The sequence below is a fragment of the Mytilus edulis genome, chromosome 6 (genome assembly GCF_963676685.1).
Source record: "Mytilus edulis chromosome 6, xbMytEdul2.2, whole genome shotgun sequence".
NCBI lineage: Eukaryota > Metazoa > Mollusca > Bivalvia > Mytilida > Mytilidae > Mytilus > Mytilus edulis.
The window spans coordinates 12,172,902-12,193,878 of record NC_092349.1 but is presented as its reverse complement, the minus strand read 5'-3'; the positions used below and the strand labels follow the sequence as shown (position 1 = coordinate 12,193,878).

Below are 20,977 nucleotides of genomic sequence, written 5' to 3'. Positions count from 1 at the left end.
TTGACACTGGCCATGACGCCAGAAACAGCATACCTATGTCTCCCATTTTTACTCTGTCAAGGCGAGACAAAAACTTATACATATCTGATACATACAACTTTGCAGATTTCCCTACAAATCAAATAATAAACCTTACTTTTCTCCTTTCTAAAAAAATTGCAATAATTTCTGAATTTACATAAATTGTCCTTTGTTTATATATGGCAAATTGTCTCACTGGCAACTCAAAGTTAAAAAAATCATTCAAAATAAAATATTTTTAAATTTTATTAGGAAACATTTAGAAGTTTGATTATAACAAAACATTAAGTCTATCACAATTTTAACAATTACAAAATTAATCTTTACATGGTATAAAATATACAATTATGCAAGAAATGCTCTCAATATTAGATAGCACCATATCTTAATAATCTTTTAAAGGCCACACTTAATTATTTTTGTATGCATTATCCTAGCATTAGTCTGATTATAGCAAGTCTAATTAATATTGTATTTTTTTTTTATTTTAAAAAAATTCAGTAACTTTCACCTTTTTTTGGCATATATCTATTCTAGGAACAACAAGTTTATTTGGTGTGACCTCACTATAAATGTAGTTATGTACAGTTATAAAATAGGTGCACACATATAAATAAGCCGTCGGCAGATGACAGGAGATCTGAGGTTATTATGAATGAGACATCAACCTAACAACAAAAAAATCGTTTAGAGGTTAACATTTGACATTATTTGCACCAATTGTATCAAGTTGTTTTGATTGGATAATTCATTGATGGTGTTTAACACTACTTTCAACACTATTGGCTTTTTAATGGTGGCCAGTTTTATTGGTGGAAAAAGGGGGAGTGCACTGTGAGATCCATCGCTCTTCAGCATAAAAAATTACAATCTAAGTCAATTAATATATGAGTCAAATGTATCTGCCATGTGTGGGGTTGGAACTCACAATCTCAGTCATGCAGTCTGTTACAGTAGTTATACAGTAGCTGGAAAGTTTGGACCACTCGGCCAGCAAGATGCCTAAGTTGTATTCAACTACCATATTTAGCTGTGTATAGTCATGATTGTATGCAGTTGTTTATAACATGCATCCCCTTTATGTCCCTCCAAAATCATGATTTTTTTTACACACAGCAAGGACGCAAAGTCTAACGCATTTAGTGTGAGACTCTCGCCTGTTCATGCTTTTTTGGTGGCATTTTCCTTTGATCTATTGTTTTTTCTCTTTGATCTTTTCAATTTTTGACAAATCTCCTGCATTTGCTTCATGAAAAGTTGGCAGAACTGACACATGAATGATAGAACATTCAGTAAAATAAACTAGATATCATTGAGATGGGAGCCATCTCTGTGGGCCCCGCTGTGAATAATGTGCATTAAAAAATTGTATCTTTACCATAGGACATGGGTTTGTCAACTGAAATCAAAGTTTTTGACCTTGACCTTTGACCTATGAAGTTGTAAATAAATTATGACACACACTTTGGTGTTGGTTTATAAACATGTCAAGTATAAACTTTGAAATGATAAAGGTTCTCAAGATATAGAGCGGACACGATCTTTACCATAGGACATGGGGTTTTCAACTGAAACCAAAGTTTTTGACCTTGACCTTTGAACTAGGAAGTTGCACATAAATTATGACACACCCTTTGGTGTTGGTTTATATACATGTCAAGTACAAACTTTGAAATGATAACGGTTCTCAAGATATAGAGCGGACACAATCTTTACCATAGGACATGGGGTTGTCAACTGAAACCAAAGTTTTTGACCTTGAACTATGCCCTAGGCAGTCGTTCATAAATTATGACACACCCTCTGGTGTTGGTTCATATACATGTCAAGTATAAACTTTGAAATCATAACGGTTCTCAAGATATAGAGCGGACACGATCTTCACCACAGGACACAGGGTTGTCAACTGAAACCAAAGTTTTTTTACCTTGACCTTTGACCTAGGAAGTTGTACATACATCATGACACGCCCTCTGGTGGTGGTTAATTAACATGTAAAGTATAAAGTATGAAATCATAATGGTTCTCTAGATATGGAGCGGACACAAAGTGTTACGGACGGACGGACGGACGGACAGACTGATAATTAAATAACACATATCTGAGAGGATGATAGAGCAGATTGTTATCCCTCAATTAACAACATTTTCGCAGGGTCACAATATGCTTTATCCCACTTTTATCGAATGTGTTATTTTTACAATATCAATAAGCACTGAGGAGATTCTTTAAAGTTTCATTGAAATCCATTCAGTTTTAGGTAGAAATGTGTGGACTATCATGACTATGTACAGTAAACAAATATTATGATCATTATGAAAATCATCTCTTTCATGTACATGTATTAAAAAAGACAAATGTTTGCATTGAAAGGTATATAAATATATATAACACACATACATCAATAAAACCAGTGCTGCAGAAATACAAAAATGATATAAGAGTTCATGGAAATTATACAATGGTTTGGCAAAAGCTACACATGTCTTTTGAGACTTACATCTTAGGGCTGTTCCAAAATTAAAAGCACCCGTAAAATTAAAATAAAATTGTTTTACTTATACAATTTATTATACATGGTGTTGGTTCACTCAATGCAACTTTATTTATACAATAGTTTTAAAACAAGAATGTGTCCTCAGTACACGAATGCCCCACTCGCACTATCATTTTCCATGTTCAGTGGACCGTGAAATTGGGGTAAAAACTTTAATTTGGCATTAAAATTAGAAAGATCATATCATAGGGAACATGTGTACTAAGTTTGAAGTCGATTGGACTTCAACTTCTTCAAAAACTACCTTGACCAAAAACTTTAACCTGGAGCGGGACAGACGGACGAACGGACAGACGGACGGACGGACGAACGGACGCACAGACCAGAAAACATAATGCCCCTCTACTATCGTAGGTGGGGCATAAAAATGCAAATATATTCGATTTATTTGAGTGCATCCAATTCTCACCAGATATATTCTGGAATAGCCCTGAGAATGTAAGTAGAAAGGTACACAACTTTCATAAACAACTCACATCCTGACCTGTAGCAGGTAGCATTCTTTTTTATATGGATTCTTATTTCTCATGCAAGCGGCACCTTATCAAATGAAGACTAAAGTACTGTTCATGTAAAAATATATGTTAATACAACTATAAAAACATCATCATTCAGAAAATTCAGATGAGAATGATAATTCTAGTACTTGTATTCTTTGTTTAATGGAATAGGAAAATAAAGGAATGGATATCAGTTGTCCATCTGTGACATAAATTCAGTGCACTTTTACACTGTTCTTCTTTCTATGAATTCCTCTTTAGTACTATTATGAAATAAATAGAGTATTCTGTCTTTTCATGTGACACTGATGTCTGAACTAGACTGCCTTTGCAAAGATACAGGTGATTTCAGTCTTTCAGTTACTGATCTTCTGGATATTATCTGTGGTTGAGATTTCTGACGAACCACTGCAGAAATTTCATTTTGAATGCGGCAAATTTTTACAACAAACAAAAACAACAGCAGCCCTAAGACTTCTATTCCTGCTAGGAAAAAGAAATAATTGTCTAAATGGCATTTGAGTTTAATTTCAAACTTCCCGCCATTTTCTGTACATGGCAGACGACAGTTTATATTTCCATTATCGTATGGTCCAAACCAATATCCCTGAAAGATGGCCATGGATGCAAATCCTATGAAGCTTCCTACTCCCGTGAATAGATAAAACAATCCCATAATGATACCTTTAGCTGACTTGGGCGCCATTAGGTAGGCGAATTCTAAAGCTGAAAAGACAACATGAATTATTGTTTTAATAACATCAGGGTAATGAGATTAATTATCATAAACATGATTTTTTCCTGACAAAATGCTGTGGATTCATTATCATTATCATTATCATTATCATTATCATTATTATTATTATTTAGATAGTTTTCATATGAATAATTTCAATGATAAATTTCAAATGTACTGGGAATCCCGAAAACAGAGAAATTATATAAAAGCATCCTGTATCGAGGTAACAAATTAGCCAATCAAAATAAGAAATACTCGGAACAATTTCTTCTGAGTAAATGTAAACAATGATTTATGTGGTAATTATCCATTTTTATAAAACTTAAAAATTACACAATTTCAATGTTTTGATTTTCTAATCGAATGTATGCCGATACGTTTGCAAAACCATGATTATTGAATATCCTTGAAAAATGCAAGTTTTCCACAATCTACAAAAATTGAAACAACTCATATAAAAAAATTTGTAAGGGTTTCGCGGAACCCAGTGTCTTGCCTACTTTTGCTGTTAATCGCAGATTCAACAAAAATTTGTAAGGGTTTCCACGGAACCCAGTGTCTCGCCTATATTTGCTGTTAAGGCTCGACAAAAATGAATCTACATCATTCTTATCTAATGCAATATACTTGTTGATCAAACAAGTGGTACTCATTGGGGTCTAAGAATGACGTGGGATTGCCGATTTTTTGTAAGCTTTACACATGAAAGTAAAATTATTGTGCCATGAAAAATAGAAATGAAGTCTAGCAGGACACGGGAAATTACAAAAAAATGAGATTTGCATCCGTACATAGTGTAAGTAGGATGCAGGAATCTGACAAAACAGCAAGCGGGATCTGGGATCAGAACTCCCCAATGAGACCCCTAACAATAGACGGTAACTTACCTGCAATTGAGGCAAATACTTCACTGAGTCCAATCAGAGCATACTGTGGTATCTGCCACAAGACTGACATCTCTGCTGCATTATATACAGTACGTCCTACAATTATATAGGGGATAGTTATATACTTAATGCTACAGTAAGCTTGAAATTTACTTTTTCAAGGAACATAAACTTAAGTTCAACTCTAGATATAATTACACATGCTGAAATGTCTCAACTGCTTTACTCAACATTGATTTCATGTTGAAAGTTTTATTGGAAAGGTTTAACTATAATATTATATAAACTTTAATGTGATAAACATCCATTACAATAAGGTCATGATCAGATAAATCCTTTCCTAGACTGATAAAAGCATTGATATGAAAGAAGTCCAAGTGATGTTTTTTTCCACTGACAGCAAATTCATTTACATGTGAAATGCATCAAAAGAGATCAACTTTATGCAAGGATGTATATACATGTAAATGACTTTGATTGGTTTTGGGATAATTAAGTTGAATATTGGTCGTTTTGAAAGGTTCTTATATAACAACTTAATTTTCAAACAATCACAGATTTTACATCGATGTTTTTTGGTCCAAAATAATTTAACATATAAATTGATATTCCTTTGCATAAGGTTTATTGTTCTATCTGATACAGCTCATGCATTATCTTGGGTTCAAACTTCATTTGATGCAGAAAAAAATTGTATTTCATTGATATTTGATTTGATGAATTTGACTGCATGTATACTAGCCTATAGAAAGGAATAGGTTTGGTAAGGGCCGATTTTGGCTTCAAATTTCAGGTTCATCTAACGAAAGTTTTTGGACACTTTTTAAACACTTAAGTGTCTATTTCAATTGATTCCATTAGTTTGTGTGAAAGATTCTAATTGATTTAGTCATTAAAAACGCTCTAATTCAAGCTTAAATATGAACAAGAGGCTGTCACAACGACAGCAAACCGGATTTATTAACATTTATTTGTGTCCTGGCAATATCACAAGAACCATTACTGATGAATGGTGAAAGTGAAAATCGTCAATATCAAATTTGACCTCCATTTTGTCATCAGTATCAACATATTAAAATTTGAAAAGCTTAGATTGAATGGTTCATGAGTAAATGCAACAACGTGAATGGAAACGCCATTTTATGATCTTTCAAGAACCATAACTCCTGAACGGTAAAAGTCAAAATTGTCATTATTGAACTTGACCTCTATTTTGTCATCAGTAACAACATATTAAAATTTCAAAAGCTTTGGTTGAATGGTTCAGGAGAAAATGCACGGACACGACGGGAAACACCATTTTTCAATCTTTCAAGAACCATAACTCCTGAACGGTAAAAGTCAAAATCGTCATTATTGAACTTGACCTCCATTTTGTCATCAGTAACAGCATATCAAAATTTCCGAAGCTTTGGTAGAACAGTTCATGCATAAATGCACGGACACGACTGGAAACTCCATTTTTCAATCTTTCAAGAACCATAACTCCTGATCGGTAAAAGTGAAAATCGTCATTATTGAACTTGACCTCCATTCTGTCATCAGTAACAACATATTTAAATTTGGGAAGCTTTGGTAGAACAGTTCTTGCGTAAATGCACGGACACAACTGGAAACTCAGTTTTTCAATCTTTCAAGAACCATAACTCCTGAACGGTAAAAGTCAAAATCGCCATTATTAAACTTGACCTTCGTATAGTTGTCAGTAATAACATATTAAAATTTTAAAAGCTTTGATTGAACGGTTCATGAGTAAATGCACGGACAACATTTGATTGCCGCCCGCCCGGCCGCCCGCCTGACCGCCCGGCCGCCCGCCGTACATCCCCAAATCAATAACCGACATTTTTGTCACAAAAATCCGGTTAAAAATCTATCAAATATGCCAGAAAACGTCACTTTTCAGATGGTTTTTGTCACAAATGAAAGTGGCCGCATCTGTGTTCATCCTCAACCTTTATATATGTTTTGTATTATCATCAAATACAACTTACATTTCAATATTATGAATGAACACGAATGCTGCCACTTTCATTTTAGACGGACACCGTCTAAAAATTAATCAAATTAAATGCTAAAATTTTGAAGATTTCAGCAATTTAGCATGACTTAATGATGCTAGAATGCAATATTTGTGCATTGTTTTGTCAAAAACAGCTCATATTTATGTAGCAGAAGCATTTTACTTTACAAAATATAGCTTAAAGATTACATTTTCACAATTTTCTAAAACTGCTATATTTTGAGGCCAAAAAGGGGTCTTACAGAACCTACTCCTTTGTACTCTGTTGAACATTCCAATTTGTGGTTCACCTATACCTTAATTAGGAATCCATGTAAATCTGTATCCTAAAAATGATGATGAGCCCACAGTATACCTGTCAACAACAGAAGGTCCACAGACAAAGTTATTTTCCTTAACAAAAAATGTATTCCCTAGTGTTGACAAAGTATAAGTTGCCATTTTTTTTCATATTTTTTATGAAAAGAAGTGATTTGGTCCAGTGAAAAAAGCTCAAAAATTGATATATATGTCTGAAGCTGTCAAACTGAATTACAGACCCCCTTAAAACAGAAATGTCCATTTTTAATTAGAAGTGGTAGACTTTTCTATAATTTTGATATTATTGGTCCAAATAGTCATACACTACACTGTAAACATCTCTTTGAGAGAGAGCAGGTAAGACTTTTTAATCTGAGATTATTGTCTAAAAGAAAGGCTCTACAAAATAAATGTGTTCTCCGGCCAGAACAATATCAATTACTGTAAACCAACTTAATTTTGCGAGCGATGGAATTTCGCGACTTCCCCAACTATAAAATAGCATGAATATAAATTGTCGTGAATATGTAAAATTTGGATCTTTCCTTATTATTAAATAACATCAAGTAAATGAGAAAATTGCCAAATTAAATAGCCGGAAAATATTCTAGAAAGGGTAAAACGCAAAATTAAGTATCCGTGAAAATAAACTGGTTTATAGTATATCTTATCTTACCTATTTTTTGTTGAGCTGTATGTCTACAACAAGGCATACTATCATTTTGATAAACTGACTTCAGACGATAATGTTCTACAACTCCAGCCACACATACCGCACTGGCAGCAATCATCATCCCGAGACTTACACGTAACACAAATCCCATTGGACGTCCAGCCTTGGCTAGCCGTGGATAAATAAAACGATCAAACACTGGTATGAGAATAATGACAAATATAACGTCAAATATTGATAGCCATGCTGCAACAAGCTGAAATAAAAATTAAAAAACTGTTGACACAGAAAAATGTCTTGCCTGTTTGTAATTCTGATAGTATAATTTAAAAAATTTGGAATCAAAATGGCAGACATTTTGTGTTTTATGTCATAATATAAATGTGACCTATCAATATAGACTAACTACTGGGTATGTACTAACATAAGTAACACAATGGGTGCCACATATGAAATAAAGCAGTATTTGCATATCTTTCTGTAGAACCTGAGATCACCACCAGTTTTTGGTGGGGTTCCTGTTGCTCAATCTAGTTTTCTATCTTGTGTACTATTCATGTTTGATGTCTGTCTTTTTCATTTTTGCCATGGTGTTGTCAGTTTATTTTAGACTTATGAGTTTGAATGTTACTCTGGTATCATTCGCCTCATTTCAACATGTAAACTTTACCAAAGTTTTGAAGTCAATTAAATATGACTGAGGGCATATACATCACAGGCACTTGTCTCAGAAAAAAATGTCCTATATACCTTAATATAACACAAGGTACTTAACTTTTATTTTAGAAAAATGTCAGGTGGTGACGAAGTTCCGTTATATGCTGCTTTATAGGCTGTCAACCCCACTAAAACTTGTTATATCGTAAATCTAAATTAATTTATCTTTACAATGGTGTATAAAATGCCTACATTTGTTGTCGGAATCATCCGTAGCAATCCTACCAAAGTATGTCAATTGTAATAATTTTGCAAACCGCTGAAGAATTGGCATTAAACGTGTCACATCTCCTTGTATATCTTGGTTTCCGATTGGTTAATTCTATGGGAAAGTCTAAATGATTCTCGGATTTATCTGATCTTGTTTCATTTCATACGTAAAGTCAAGAGAGAATCTGCATGACATTGACGTCATGGGAAAATTAGTAAATTATTAGACATACCACAAACAACACTAAGTCTTGTTAGATTTTTTTCACGGTATATCATACAATTTTACTAACTGTTTGATAGGTTCTATTCATACGAAAACTAACAATTTTTTTCTGAAACAATTTTTACAATTAATCATTTACTGTGATTCGTGTATTGCCCATTTTGTGTAAGTTGACAAAATAATAACGATTGACATACTTGGGTAGGATTGCTACGGATGATTCCGACAACAACAGTAAGCGTGTTATACACCATTTTGATGATAAATCAATTTAGATTAACGGCATAACAAGTTTTAGTGTTTTATTGACAGCAGAGACACAGCATTTTTAATGGAATTTCGTCACCGTATGACATTTTTCAAAATCGCGAGTTAAAAACTTGTGTTATATAAAGGTATATAGGGGAAAAAAATTCTGAGATAAGTGCCTGTGATGTACATGGCAAAAACAAACCAATGCTGGAAATGAAATAATCCAATACTTATAAAACTTAACTGCAAACAAATATAATTGACTTATCACAAGGGGTATCCCCCTAAACTGACCTAATATCTTTAAGATATTATTGACTTTAAAATATTTACACATGCTTAATCATTTTTATCAAATGATAAATTCTCACTGTGGTAAAAAAAACAAGAATGTGTCCATAGTACACGGATGCCCCACTCGCATTATCATTTTCTATGTTTAGTAGACCGTGAAATTGGGGTCAAAACTCTAATTTGGCAATTAAATTAGAAAGATCATATCATAGGGAACATGTGTACTAAGTTTGAAGTTGATTAGACTTCAACTTCTTCAAAAACTACCTTGACCAAAAACTTTAACCTGAAGCGAACGGACAAACGGACGCACAGACGGACGGAGGCACAGACCAGAAAACATAATGCCCCTCTACTATCGTAGGTGGGGCATAAAAAACTGACATTCAAACAGATAATGAACTTCGTCCCCAAATTCCAAAATTACATTTTCTATCATTTATTCAGATGCGCAATGAATTCAAATTGAATAGGAGTAGTTTTTAAAAGAAGCATCAAATTTATCAAGTGTTATTTGTATATCTTCAAATATAATTCAGGCTGTTAGTTGGTATGCCTGCTGCTCTGTGTGAGAGATGGATATAAAATGAGCTGATACCTTTGGAGGTTTGCTAGCGATGTCATTAGGGTCATCATTTCCTGTGGAATTCTGGGGGTTACAGTCAACTGTTACATTGGCACTTTCTACTGGTAAGTTCAAATTCATATGAAGTCCTTGTAGCAGGAAAGTTGTCTCCATCTGCAAGAGAGAAAAATAAGAAATGAGGGTCAACATGAATGATTTTATAAACATCAACATTTTTATTGAGGGTCTAAATGTCATTTATTAAACCAATATCTGAATTATACAGTCCTTAGTAACAAAGTCAGGTATTACTTAATGTAATCCTTAGACAACTTCTATAAATCTATGCATTCACCTCATTAAAAGTCATTAGTGTTATATTACCATAATTACGGAGAGAGAAAAACCCGAAATATATGATTATTATGTTACCAAAAATAAAGTATCAAGAGGAATAGGATCCCAGCTAGGGCAACCAGTCCGGTACCCACAAATGTAGTTCTTAAAAAATATTTAACTTTTTTTATAAATTGTGTAGTGTTATTATTTCACTAGTTCTGTAACTGAATGTAGATTTATTTGAAAGGGTAGGCTATCTAGTTTGAATTTCTGTAAAAATTTTGATTGATTTAAATGTAATCTGGCGTCAGTACAAAGAGTAAATTGCCAAAATTCTAGCCTTTATTCATCCCCAGAAGTAGACAGACTGACCCTGCTGTCAATAAAAATAAATTTTGCAATGTAATGCCGGTCATGAGGCACTGAGATTGTACTTAAACACTTCAAAATGAATGCCTAACATGAACCAGAAGTCCCAAGGTGGCTATCAAATTATTTATTGAACAGGACCCTATGTATTTACTATGATTTTCAATGCATTCCAATGGGGCAAATAATTGGGTCCCCGTTCCAAGACAGACAGTTTTAACAGTATATCCTGTAAGTAAATTTTCCAATAACTCTTATATTGTACCTAATTCTGATGGTTTTATTTCATATGTAAATACTTTTGATTATGAAATGATGTTTGTTTATCAGGTATATAATTTATTTGGTAATTCAATAAAAGTGCAATGTTTTGTAAAAGTACAATGTTTTATAACAAATCACTATCTGATAGTTTAATCAAAACAAGTTTGTTTGAACAAGATAAGTTATATCCTGTATGGTCATCAAGTGGATAAGAATAAAATATCTTCCCATGATGTATAATCAATGATCGATTGGTTGTGTTAAATACCACTTTCTTTAAATTATGCTGTATCATTTTCCTTAAAAAAATATTCTGATCCTCTATTTGAAGAAAAAAATACTGTTTTCAAGCAGATGACGAAAAAAACAAATACACCCGTATTCAGAATCCAGATTTTCCCCATACTTCAGTCATGTCTGTGTTAAAATTTGTTTCTTTTGCATTTGCAGTATTGATTATTGAAATGTTGGAATTAGCAAATTAGTGTGACTCCCATTATTGCTGAATTGCATACATCATTTTTAGGGGCCAGGTAAAACCCACCTCCAGATGCAGGATTTTGAGGCCTTGGGCTTTTGTTGCGCTTTAGTTGGGGTTGTTGTCTATTTGACATATTTCATGTTTCCATTTTGAATTTTATTCACTTTCTTTTCATTTTTCACATTTTGTGTTAATAAATTTTAAGATCAAGTGGAAAATGTATGGGGTAGATATATTTTTGTGTAGTACTGGTCCTGGGAGAAGTGAAGAATTTTTATATTTTCATATCCCCAATATTCAACACCACCAAAAGAAGTAGAATTTCTGTAAAGATCCTTGATAAAATCTTATAAAAGATATGTCACTCCTACCTGAAAATAAACCATCCAGTATGGAACCATGGTCAGGAACACACATATAATTTTAAGGACCTTTTTAACCTCATTTACTGTTCCCTCCTGAAAGTTTCCTCCATATCTATACATAGCAAAGTCCAAACATGATGAAGGCTGCTCAATGGCATCATCACCTAAACTGTAGAAAAAACAATTTTTTTTCTGTTAGGAATATCCATTTATTTAAATGGTGCTATTAACTATATTATTCAGTGGCTGATCCTGAAATTTTCACAAGTGGGGACCCACTGACTGCCTAAAAGGGGGCCTGCTCTAGTCATGCTTCAGTGATTCCTTATATAATCAACCTCTTTTTTTCCCAGAATAGAGGGGCCCCCTTCTAAATCTACCTCTGATGTATTTGATGTTCCTAATTAGGACAAAATCACAAATATTCAGGTATGATTGCTATATATTTCAATAATGTTTATAATATTCAAAAGTTTGACTTAATTCTGCAGTTTTGCAATTATATAAACAATCAATAGTATAATGTTATATAAAGGGTTAATATCTGATAAGTTACTCAAATAAAGTTGTTTGATAAATGTCTAACCTCTATATATACATTACAGATATACAGTAGTTAAGTGTCTATTACCTGGATAAAATTTCGTCAAACCGAGAAAATGATTTTTATCAACAAGGGGATTGTATGTTTGTTTGTTATGACAGATCATCCACATCAACAAGAGAAAAGAGATATGGGGTGAATGTACACGAGACATTGATCCTTAAAGCATTTGTTTCAATTTTTCAAATCGTCAAAGAGAGAGATTTTTTTCTTTCAAGTATGTTTTGTAGGGAAATTGTAATTTACTGTCATTTTTGCAAGAACATTTTCGTTTAGTGGAAGGAATAACTTTAAATGAAATTGATTTACAGATTTCATTTTAAGAGCTAGTATCATAATTACTATCAAACTAAGTTCTTTACATTTTAACATGAGAAATTATTGCAACTTTATAATAACAGTGTCTGTCCAATTGAAACTCAGAATAGTATACCAGAAAGTCACCTCAAAGAGATTTTAATACTGAACAAATATTTAATATGTTTTATTTTAACTAATCTGCTTATTCATGTTATTATATGAGTAAAATTTGCTAACATTCTAAAATGAGTGTCATAGTTAACAAATTAATGTGTCTTACTTCTGATTTTGAAATTATTTTCTACTTGAACTTGTTGAATATATATAGGTCCTTTTACTGAGACCTAAAATTTTCATATAGCAATATATATAATAATATAATAAATGACAATGCTCATGAAATTGACCCACTTATATAACCTTGAATTGTCTTTTTCGTCTCCAGCAACATTCATAACATTTGGTGCATGCTTCACATAAGACAATGCTCATACAGAGTATGGGATACACTTACCTTAAGTTAGGTTTTCGTCTCCAGCATCATTTGGTGCATGCTTCACATAAGACAATGCTCATACAGAGTATGGGATACACTTACCATAAGTTAGGTTTTCGTCTCCAGCAACATTTGGTGCATGTTTCACATAAGACAATGCTCATACAGAGTATGGGATACACTTACCTTGAGTTAGGTTTTCGTCTCCAGCAACATTTGGTGCATGCCTCACATAAGACTGTGAATATATTCTTAAACACACTGCCTGTTCTTGGTCTGTACACATAACTACAGGAACCTATAACATTCATAAAATAAATTTGTTAAAAAAACCACATTGATGCATCAATATGAATTTCTTATCTAAGTCTTGTGTATTTTGTTCATGTTGAAAGTTTTTGTGTACTTCCTTTAATTTGTTATTAATTTTTTTAAATGTTCAAATACTGTACAAGCTATTTCTACTTTTAAAAAAAACATGGCCCAGATAGGGGAGGGTTGGCACCTTCAAACTAGTTCCTGAAACAATAGACAGTTAAAAAAAATTTCTTAGGCTGGAGTGAAACTGATCTGGTTACACATGTCTATTAAAGAAAGTCATTTGCACAAAAAATCAAATATTTTTGATTTTTGTTTTTAAATTTTGACTTAACTCAACCCTTCAATTAAAATATCATTAGACATGACTTAAATCAATCAAAAGACATGTTGACACAAACATGACAAACAAGTGAAAATACGCTTAAAGTTATGACACAATGTAAATACCATGTTAAACATATTAAAGCCTGATATATCCATGTTTACCAACTGAGTACTTTATATATATTATTGGTCCTTGGATACAAACTTTTGTGGAATCTCAATAAACCTTTACCATGCAGGGGCTTTAATATTAAGGCTGTACCCAACATACTGTTATTTGGCTGCAATGGTGCTCCATACATTTTCAGGTCAACGTCATACCATTTATTTCGTAGTGTATGCATGTTACCTCAATCTTACACTATTTTTTGTCATGTTTCTCAGTTTAAATTTTCATTTTGAGCTCAAATTATGCAAATACTAACCTCAGAAATTGAAATTGGACAAAGCTTTCCTTTAAGGTCTTAGAAGGCCTAAAACTATTTGCTAAAGCCTAAAACTTTTACAAATAGTGTGATACTGAGGGCATATAACTACTGAAATATGCATCTATGACAAAGACTATTTACAGTTGATTTATAGTGCGTCTTTCTATGTTGTGATGTTACACAATTTTTTCAGATAAGAGTGAAGGTTGGTACCTATTAGATTTTTGAAAACAACTGCATTTGTTTGCAAATTTCCTAAGCCAGGAACCTGATGTTCAGTGGTTGTCAATTATTGATGTGGTTCATAAGCAATGATAAGTGTTTCTCATATTTTTTAATAAGATTAAACCATTGGTTTACATGTTGTATGGTTTTACACTAGTCAATTTAGGACCCTTTATCATGTTTATAAAATGGTGTTTGGTGTGAGTCATAATCTCTGTGTTGCAGACTGTACTTTGACCTAAGATGGTTTACTTTTGCAAGTTGTGGATGGAGAGTTGTCTGACATTGGCACTCATACAACATCTTATATCTATCATTCTATTTAAAACATGTTTAAAAGAATGATTTTATAATTACCACAAAGGAATACAACAGCTGCCACCCCCAGACAAATCAATGCTGACAAGTATCCATCATAAAAACTTTCATGTTGCTGTACGTATGTAATAACTAACAATGCCACCAATGTTCCTACATTAACACACCAATAATACCAATTGAAAAATGTCAAATTAGCTTGCTGACTTTCACCTTTCACCTGAAACAATAAATTTAAAAAAAATAATAACAAAAAAAGATATTAATATACCTGCTGAAGTAGAAGGCAAACAGGAAGTTGTTGATGAATCTAAAAACATATCATAAGTATAGCTGACTCATAATGATATAAACCCTGAAACCCAATTTCAGAAATCCTTGTAAATGTGTAATGTACAAAATGATGTAGTTCATCATGTTCATGACAAAGATGTGACAAAAAAATATTCATATAACAGACTGACTGACTAACAGATAGATTGATGGACAATGATGGATGGACAAATAGATGTAAAACAGTACCCCTACCCCACTATTTTTAAGCGAGGGCATAAACATGATAAGTGTAATAAGAATAGCTGACTCATATAAACCCTGAAATCAAATTTCTGAAATCCTTAGACTGACAGATGGATAAACATGATAAATAGACGGATATTAAACAGTACAGCCCCATTTTTTTAAACCTGGGGTATACTTGTTATATTGGGTTGCATGTTTATCAGGGGGACCCTTTAGGACTTTACAAAGACTGTTCCCATGATTGTGCTTATAGTCTGACCCAATAACAACTGTAAAGAATGATTTTAAAACTTCAAATGACTCAAGAGTTTTCTCTTATAACATACATTTACATTTGTAGATTAGACCGTTGGTTTTCCCGTTTGAATGGGTTTACATTACTAATTTTTGAGGCCCTTTATAGCTTGATGTTCGGTGTGAGCCAAGGCTCTGTGTTGAAGGCTTGACCTATAACATGTATAATAGTTTACTTTTATAAATTGTTATTTGGATGGAGAGTTGTCTCATTGGCACTCATACCACATCTTCCAATATCTATGTAAAACATGTATGAATTAAGTGCTAGTTAACTTGTGATTTCCATTTATGTTGTTTCCTTACTTGTTATTATTATACATGTTATATGATGAGAAAGTTTTTAGTTTGCCGAAAAGGGTTATAAAATTGCAATGTAATACATGTAATATGACTGTCACAACCTACATGTACATTTGTACTACATGTATGTCATTATGTTAATCATCCAAAAAAAATGGATATCAATCTTTTATTAAACACCCTTCAACAATATTCTGAAATCACAGATATATTATGTATGTACAGTAAAACGTTTTAAAAAAAAAAGACATGAAAGAGAAGGATAGACAATGATGGATGACTATTAGAGAAAATAATCTGCCATGACTTGGCCACACTTAAAAATATTTTGGTTTGCCCAAACCCTACCCAAAGGTTGAGACAGTGGGTAGGTAGGTAGGCATTTTCTTTTTTTTTTTCAAAAAAAGAAATTGAAGTATCAGATGTTTATTAGTCTTCATGCCTATATGATTAAAAAAAAACTTCTTCAAATCAGGACAATAAAAGAATTTGAGTAGGCAGCTTTTTTCTGGGTAGGTAGCGTTTGGGCAAACAAACCTATTATTTATTATGGCCTCATTCTTGTTAAGAAAAATATATGTCATGTATGTGTATTCAAAATGTAGAGCATCCTTTCAAAATTATAGGGTTTGAAAGTCTAAACTTTCTATGGTACAATCGAAAAACATGTTTTCTACTACATGTACTAGCATGATCAGCATGATGACCAGTCTTTACAAGAGTCTTGTCTGACATGTCTGATTATACACATGATACATGTATACTGTTTTAGTTGAAGTTTAAATTTAACTTATTATATTAATAACTTAAAAAGTATGACAGGATAAATTTAATTCATAAGGATTTTTAAAACATTAGGTAAAAATTTCTAAAACATTAGGTAAAGATTTCTAAAACATTGTGTAGGTTTACAACGTTTATCAATGTTTATACCTGATCAGCTCCAAATGGAGCAATATTTGATCTGAAAGGACCACTTCCAATAGCAATTAAAGTCAATACTCCAAACATCAAGCCAGAACAACTTTCATCAAATGGTGACTTCTGGTGGTTTATATCCATTAATCCAAGTGTTATATTTTTATAAGGAATCGGTCCATTCAGATGTTTACAAGGATTTAGATAAGAATTTGAACTAGTTTGTAATGGCAGAAGAAGATAACCAACCAAGTACAAGAGCAAGGACAATAGCAGACTTTTGAACCTGCCTAATAAAGTGTCTGCAATTAAACCTCCAAAGAATGACATCAAATATGAGATTCCAAAAAAATATAACAAGGCATACATAGCGTTGTAAGATGTCCACGCATATGGGTTTGTATTTAAAAACAACACAAGATTTCCTGCTAAGCTATAGAAAGCAATTCTTTCCAATGTTATTGTCAAGAGAACGGCACCCTCGGCTACTTTCACTTTACATCCTGGTCCATTCGCAGATTGACCAGATTCTCTGTTTTTCCCTGATATAAGGCTTGTATTTTCATCCATAGTTGGTGACAGTCTGCTTCAAACACCTAATTCCATAAAATTATAAATAATCATTTGTTTACACTTAAAGTGATTAGCAAATATTTGTTAATACGATAGATTTTGATAAAAATTTGCACAAATTGATAACCAACTTTTGTCCACCATTTTGAACATCTATTAATAGTCATGTGATTTATGTCACGTGCTATTCTTTCTAAGTACGGGAAAAAAAAATCACATGAAAAAAAGTAATTAGGTTCACGCAATTTGAGTGAGAAATATAGGAAAAGTTTTTTGAAAATGTACGCCAAAACCTGCATAAGATTCAAAGTGTAACAATTTTCCTCTAGTGACAGAATACAGCTACCCAAACAGAAAAAAAAAGAATATAAAATTGCTTTCAAAACGTATTCAAATCTGTTTCAAATGGTATACAAGACAAGGGTTGGTACACGTACTATAGTCCAGCTGATTCGTGCATTTTTTCAAAAGAATTGTGGGTTTGATGATAAAAGCATGAAACTTTGCACAATGGTAGATCTATATATGGTTGTCAATTTAAGCTATGGACCCACCCTGAAAAATCCAATATGGCGGCCATTTTCAAGATGGCTGCAAATCAGTCAAAATATCAGTTACCAGTTTTTAATTACAGCAAATATTCAAATCTAATATTTTTAAAGCATAACAAATGTGATTCAACGTTTAAAGTAAGTCGTGGTGGTAATTAAAACTTTAAAAATAAAATTAAATGGCGGACATTTCAAAATGGCCGCCAAATGTGTAAAAAATAATTTATCTAAAATAAACTAAAACATGACTCTGCTGATATTTTTTTCATTCTTCGAATTGCTATTTGCAGTTGATACTACGTTCTAAGGATTGTGTTTCCATAATACATGGCTTGCACGATATTTTAATCAAATATCCCTTAAATGGGAACATTCGAACGTTTTCATGACGCCTTTATGATTTGTTTGACTGTGTACCATCTAAATCATAAATTATGATTTTAAATAAAGGCGAAGTGCTTATGAGACAAATCTTAACAAGAGACCAAATGTCACAAAAAATAACAGTTATAAGTCACCAGACGGCCTTCAACTATGAGTAAAGCCCATACCACATGTTCTACCTCTTTTCTACCCCTTGTCCGATTCATAGTACATGTATTTTTTTTCCCAATGAAAATTTGTCAATGCTGTGTAATTTGATCCTTATTATTTCATATCTGTGTTGTCTACAAATGAGTTTTTAAAGCAGTAGTATCCATCATACAGAAATGGCGAACCTGATTTCATTTCAAACTTTCACATTTGGTGAAATATAAGATAACAGAATTAAAAAGATGTTGTTAGGCCAATTAAAATTAATTGCTAGATTTTCATCCCCGCCCGCCCCTCTGAAATTGTCCCGCCCCGATTTTTTTTATTTAACAAAAATACGATTTCCGGATTTTATCATGTCCGTTACCGGGAACCATCGATAATTTCGTTTCTTTCAACACTTCCTGTTTCGTTTTTGTATTTCTCCGCGTAATCTAATAACGATATGATTGAGACGACATATTCTGCTGCTCTATTATGACGACATCTACCGAGAATAGAGATTGATAACGAGAAGGGCATGAAATATTCGAGTAACAAGTAAAACGCCTTGTCATTTAACGCAAATTGCGGTAGTCACAAGTGAATCGAAAACCGTGTTTTTTCTTTATTTATACGATGACTTTGTGTCAGGAAATTTGGACTGTAATTGATATCCAAAGCGCAAGAATCGTAGAACAAATTGGTACAAAAAACATGACTGGATTAAAGAAATTGACACAAGCACGAATTTGTTTGATTTATGACCGTATATTGAGAAAAAAAAGTCGACAAACACGCATTTCAATAGGGCTCTTCACGGTTAGTTCGGCCATATTGGATAGGGGGCAGATTTTCATAATAGAGGTAAAAATGGTGTGAAAAATACGGGAAAACATCATTAAAACAGAGCTGTTGCTTGGAAACACACATAGGATTTCCCACACTTTCATACCATTTCCACCTCCTTCCAAAAAATCTGCCCCTATCCAATATGGCCGAACTAACCGTGAAGAGCCCTATTCCCTTATATTTACCCATGTCTGTTGTTTTTGTTGACAAACAGCAAACACCCTCTGTAACTGTCCAAATACCCTCAATTTGGTCATTAAAAACTACTTTTTGGTTAAGTTCATGTTTTACATCACATAATTACTTTCCACACTGAGTTTACATTTTATTTTGTACTCATAATACTTGTGTTGCATAAATACTTGTGTTGCATACAATTGTACCAATACATTTTATTGATTTTATGTGGACTACAAACCATTGCTTAAAAAGCAAAATAAATTTGGTGTAGGTCTAGTCCAACTGAAGAGAGCATTTCTCTTCCCTTTGATGTATACTATAAATAGGTTTCTAAAGCGGCAATTACATGTATAACAGTGGTTGCCAATCATGGATTTCTTTTAAGAGTTTAAAAAATAGTGTCAGATTCCTTATACAACATGTATATACATTATACAAGCTTGTTTTCCACTAGCATATTACCCCGCGGTATGAAGAACTTGTGACAAGGGTTTCATATGAAATAAAATTTTAAAAATAAAATCCTCCCACCCGCCCCATGTTTTTCGAAAATTTGGATGAAAATCTACTAATTAATTTTAGTTGGCCTTATACCTAACATATACCAACATGTTTCTAATTTGATTATACTGGATATGACTCATCAAGCTATTTAACCAATAACACCTGTTGACCCTCCTAGAACACCTTAGATCATCTCCTAGTTTTATGAGAGGGTTCATGTTGCTCATGGTGTCTTCCTAGTCTTCTTTAACATTTAAACAACAAAATATTTTCACAGCCGTTTAAAAATGTGTTCCCGCAAGTATAACCCATTTAGTCTTTGCACAACTCTTCACCACATTTGAAAAAGAAATGTACATAAAATCATAATCCTCCCACATTTTTATCTACCGCTAGAGTATCTTTCAACCAGGGATGAGGTAATTAAAAATGTAATGGTAATTAAGTGTAATGCATTACAATTTTCCATGTAATTGAATGTAATGTGTAATTGAGCATTTTTTTAATTACATGTAATGGTAATTTAATTAATTACATTGAAAAAAGCATGTAATGCTCAATTACTTTTGAATTACATTTCAATTACATGTACTTTTATGGTGTTACAGTTAAGGATTTGTGTTTTATAATATAAATTGTAAAATTATATATATTTTTCAAATATTAATATCAATGCTTTTTTAATATATGAATCTGTAATTTTTTCTTAAGTTTTTATATATTTTATTTGACCTACAGATTTTTTTTTAATAGTCTTATAATTTAAAAAATGTGATAATCATATATATTAGGGTTGTTCAGTTTTTAAGAAAGATCTTTAACTAAATAGATTGATAAGTAATAAACACCTTGTTAAACAAAAACAATAAAATGTGTCAATGTGAAACATCTTTCTGAGACAGTTCATTTAGAATTTAAAATCACTGCATACAATCATTTTGTCAAATTAGTATACACAAAAGGATTATA

The 20,977-nt window shown here is 32.5% G+C and overlaps 1 protein-coding gene across 3 annotated transcripts; it reads right to left on the bottom strand.

The window, feature by feature from the left end:
* Positions 1-254: 254 nt before the first annotated feature.
* Positions 255-17,764, bottom strand: LOC139527145 (solute carrier family 15 member 4-like). 3 transcript variants are annotated; one of them, XM_071322421.1, is made up of 11 exons: positions 16,851-17,764; positions 14,838-15,018; positions 13,369-13,480; positions 11,789-11,951; positions 9,998-10,138; positions 7,704-7,956; positions 4,705-4,800; positions 2,898-3,804; positions 2,199-2,578; positions 2,098-2,152; positions 255-1,151 (listed from the first exon to the last, which is right to left on the bottom strand). In XM_071322421.1, exons 1-8 carry the CDS (start codon positions 17,403-17,405, stop codon positions 3,374-3,376), a joined length of 1,932 nt encoding a protein of 643 aa, XP_071178522.1. In that variant the 5' UTR covers positions 17,406-17,764; the 3' UTR covers positions 255-1,151; positions 2,098-2,152; positions 2,199-2,578; positions 2,898-3,373. The 3 variants fall into 3 exon arrangements, with proteins under 3 accessions (XP_071178522.1, XP_071178524.1, XP_071178523.1); XM_071322423.1 differs by having other exon boundaries at positions 494-1,151; positions 2,199-2,611; positions 2,940-3,804; positions 16,851-17,577; XM_071322422.1 differs by having other exon boundaries at positions 494-1,151; positions 2,098-2,611; positions 2,940-3,804; positions 16,851-17,577.
* Between the last annotated feature and the right edge of the window lie 3,213 nt (positions 17,765-20,977).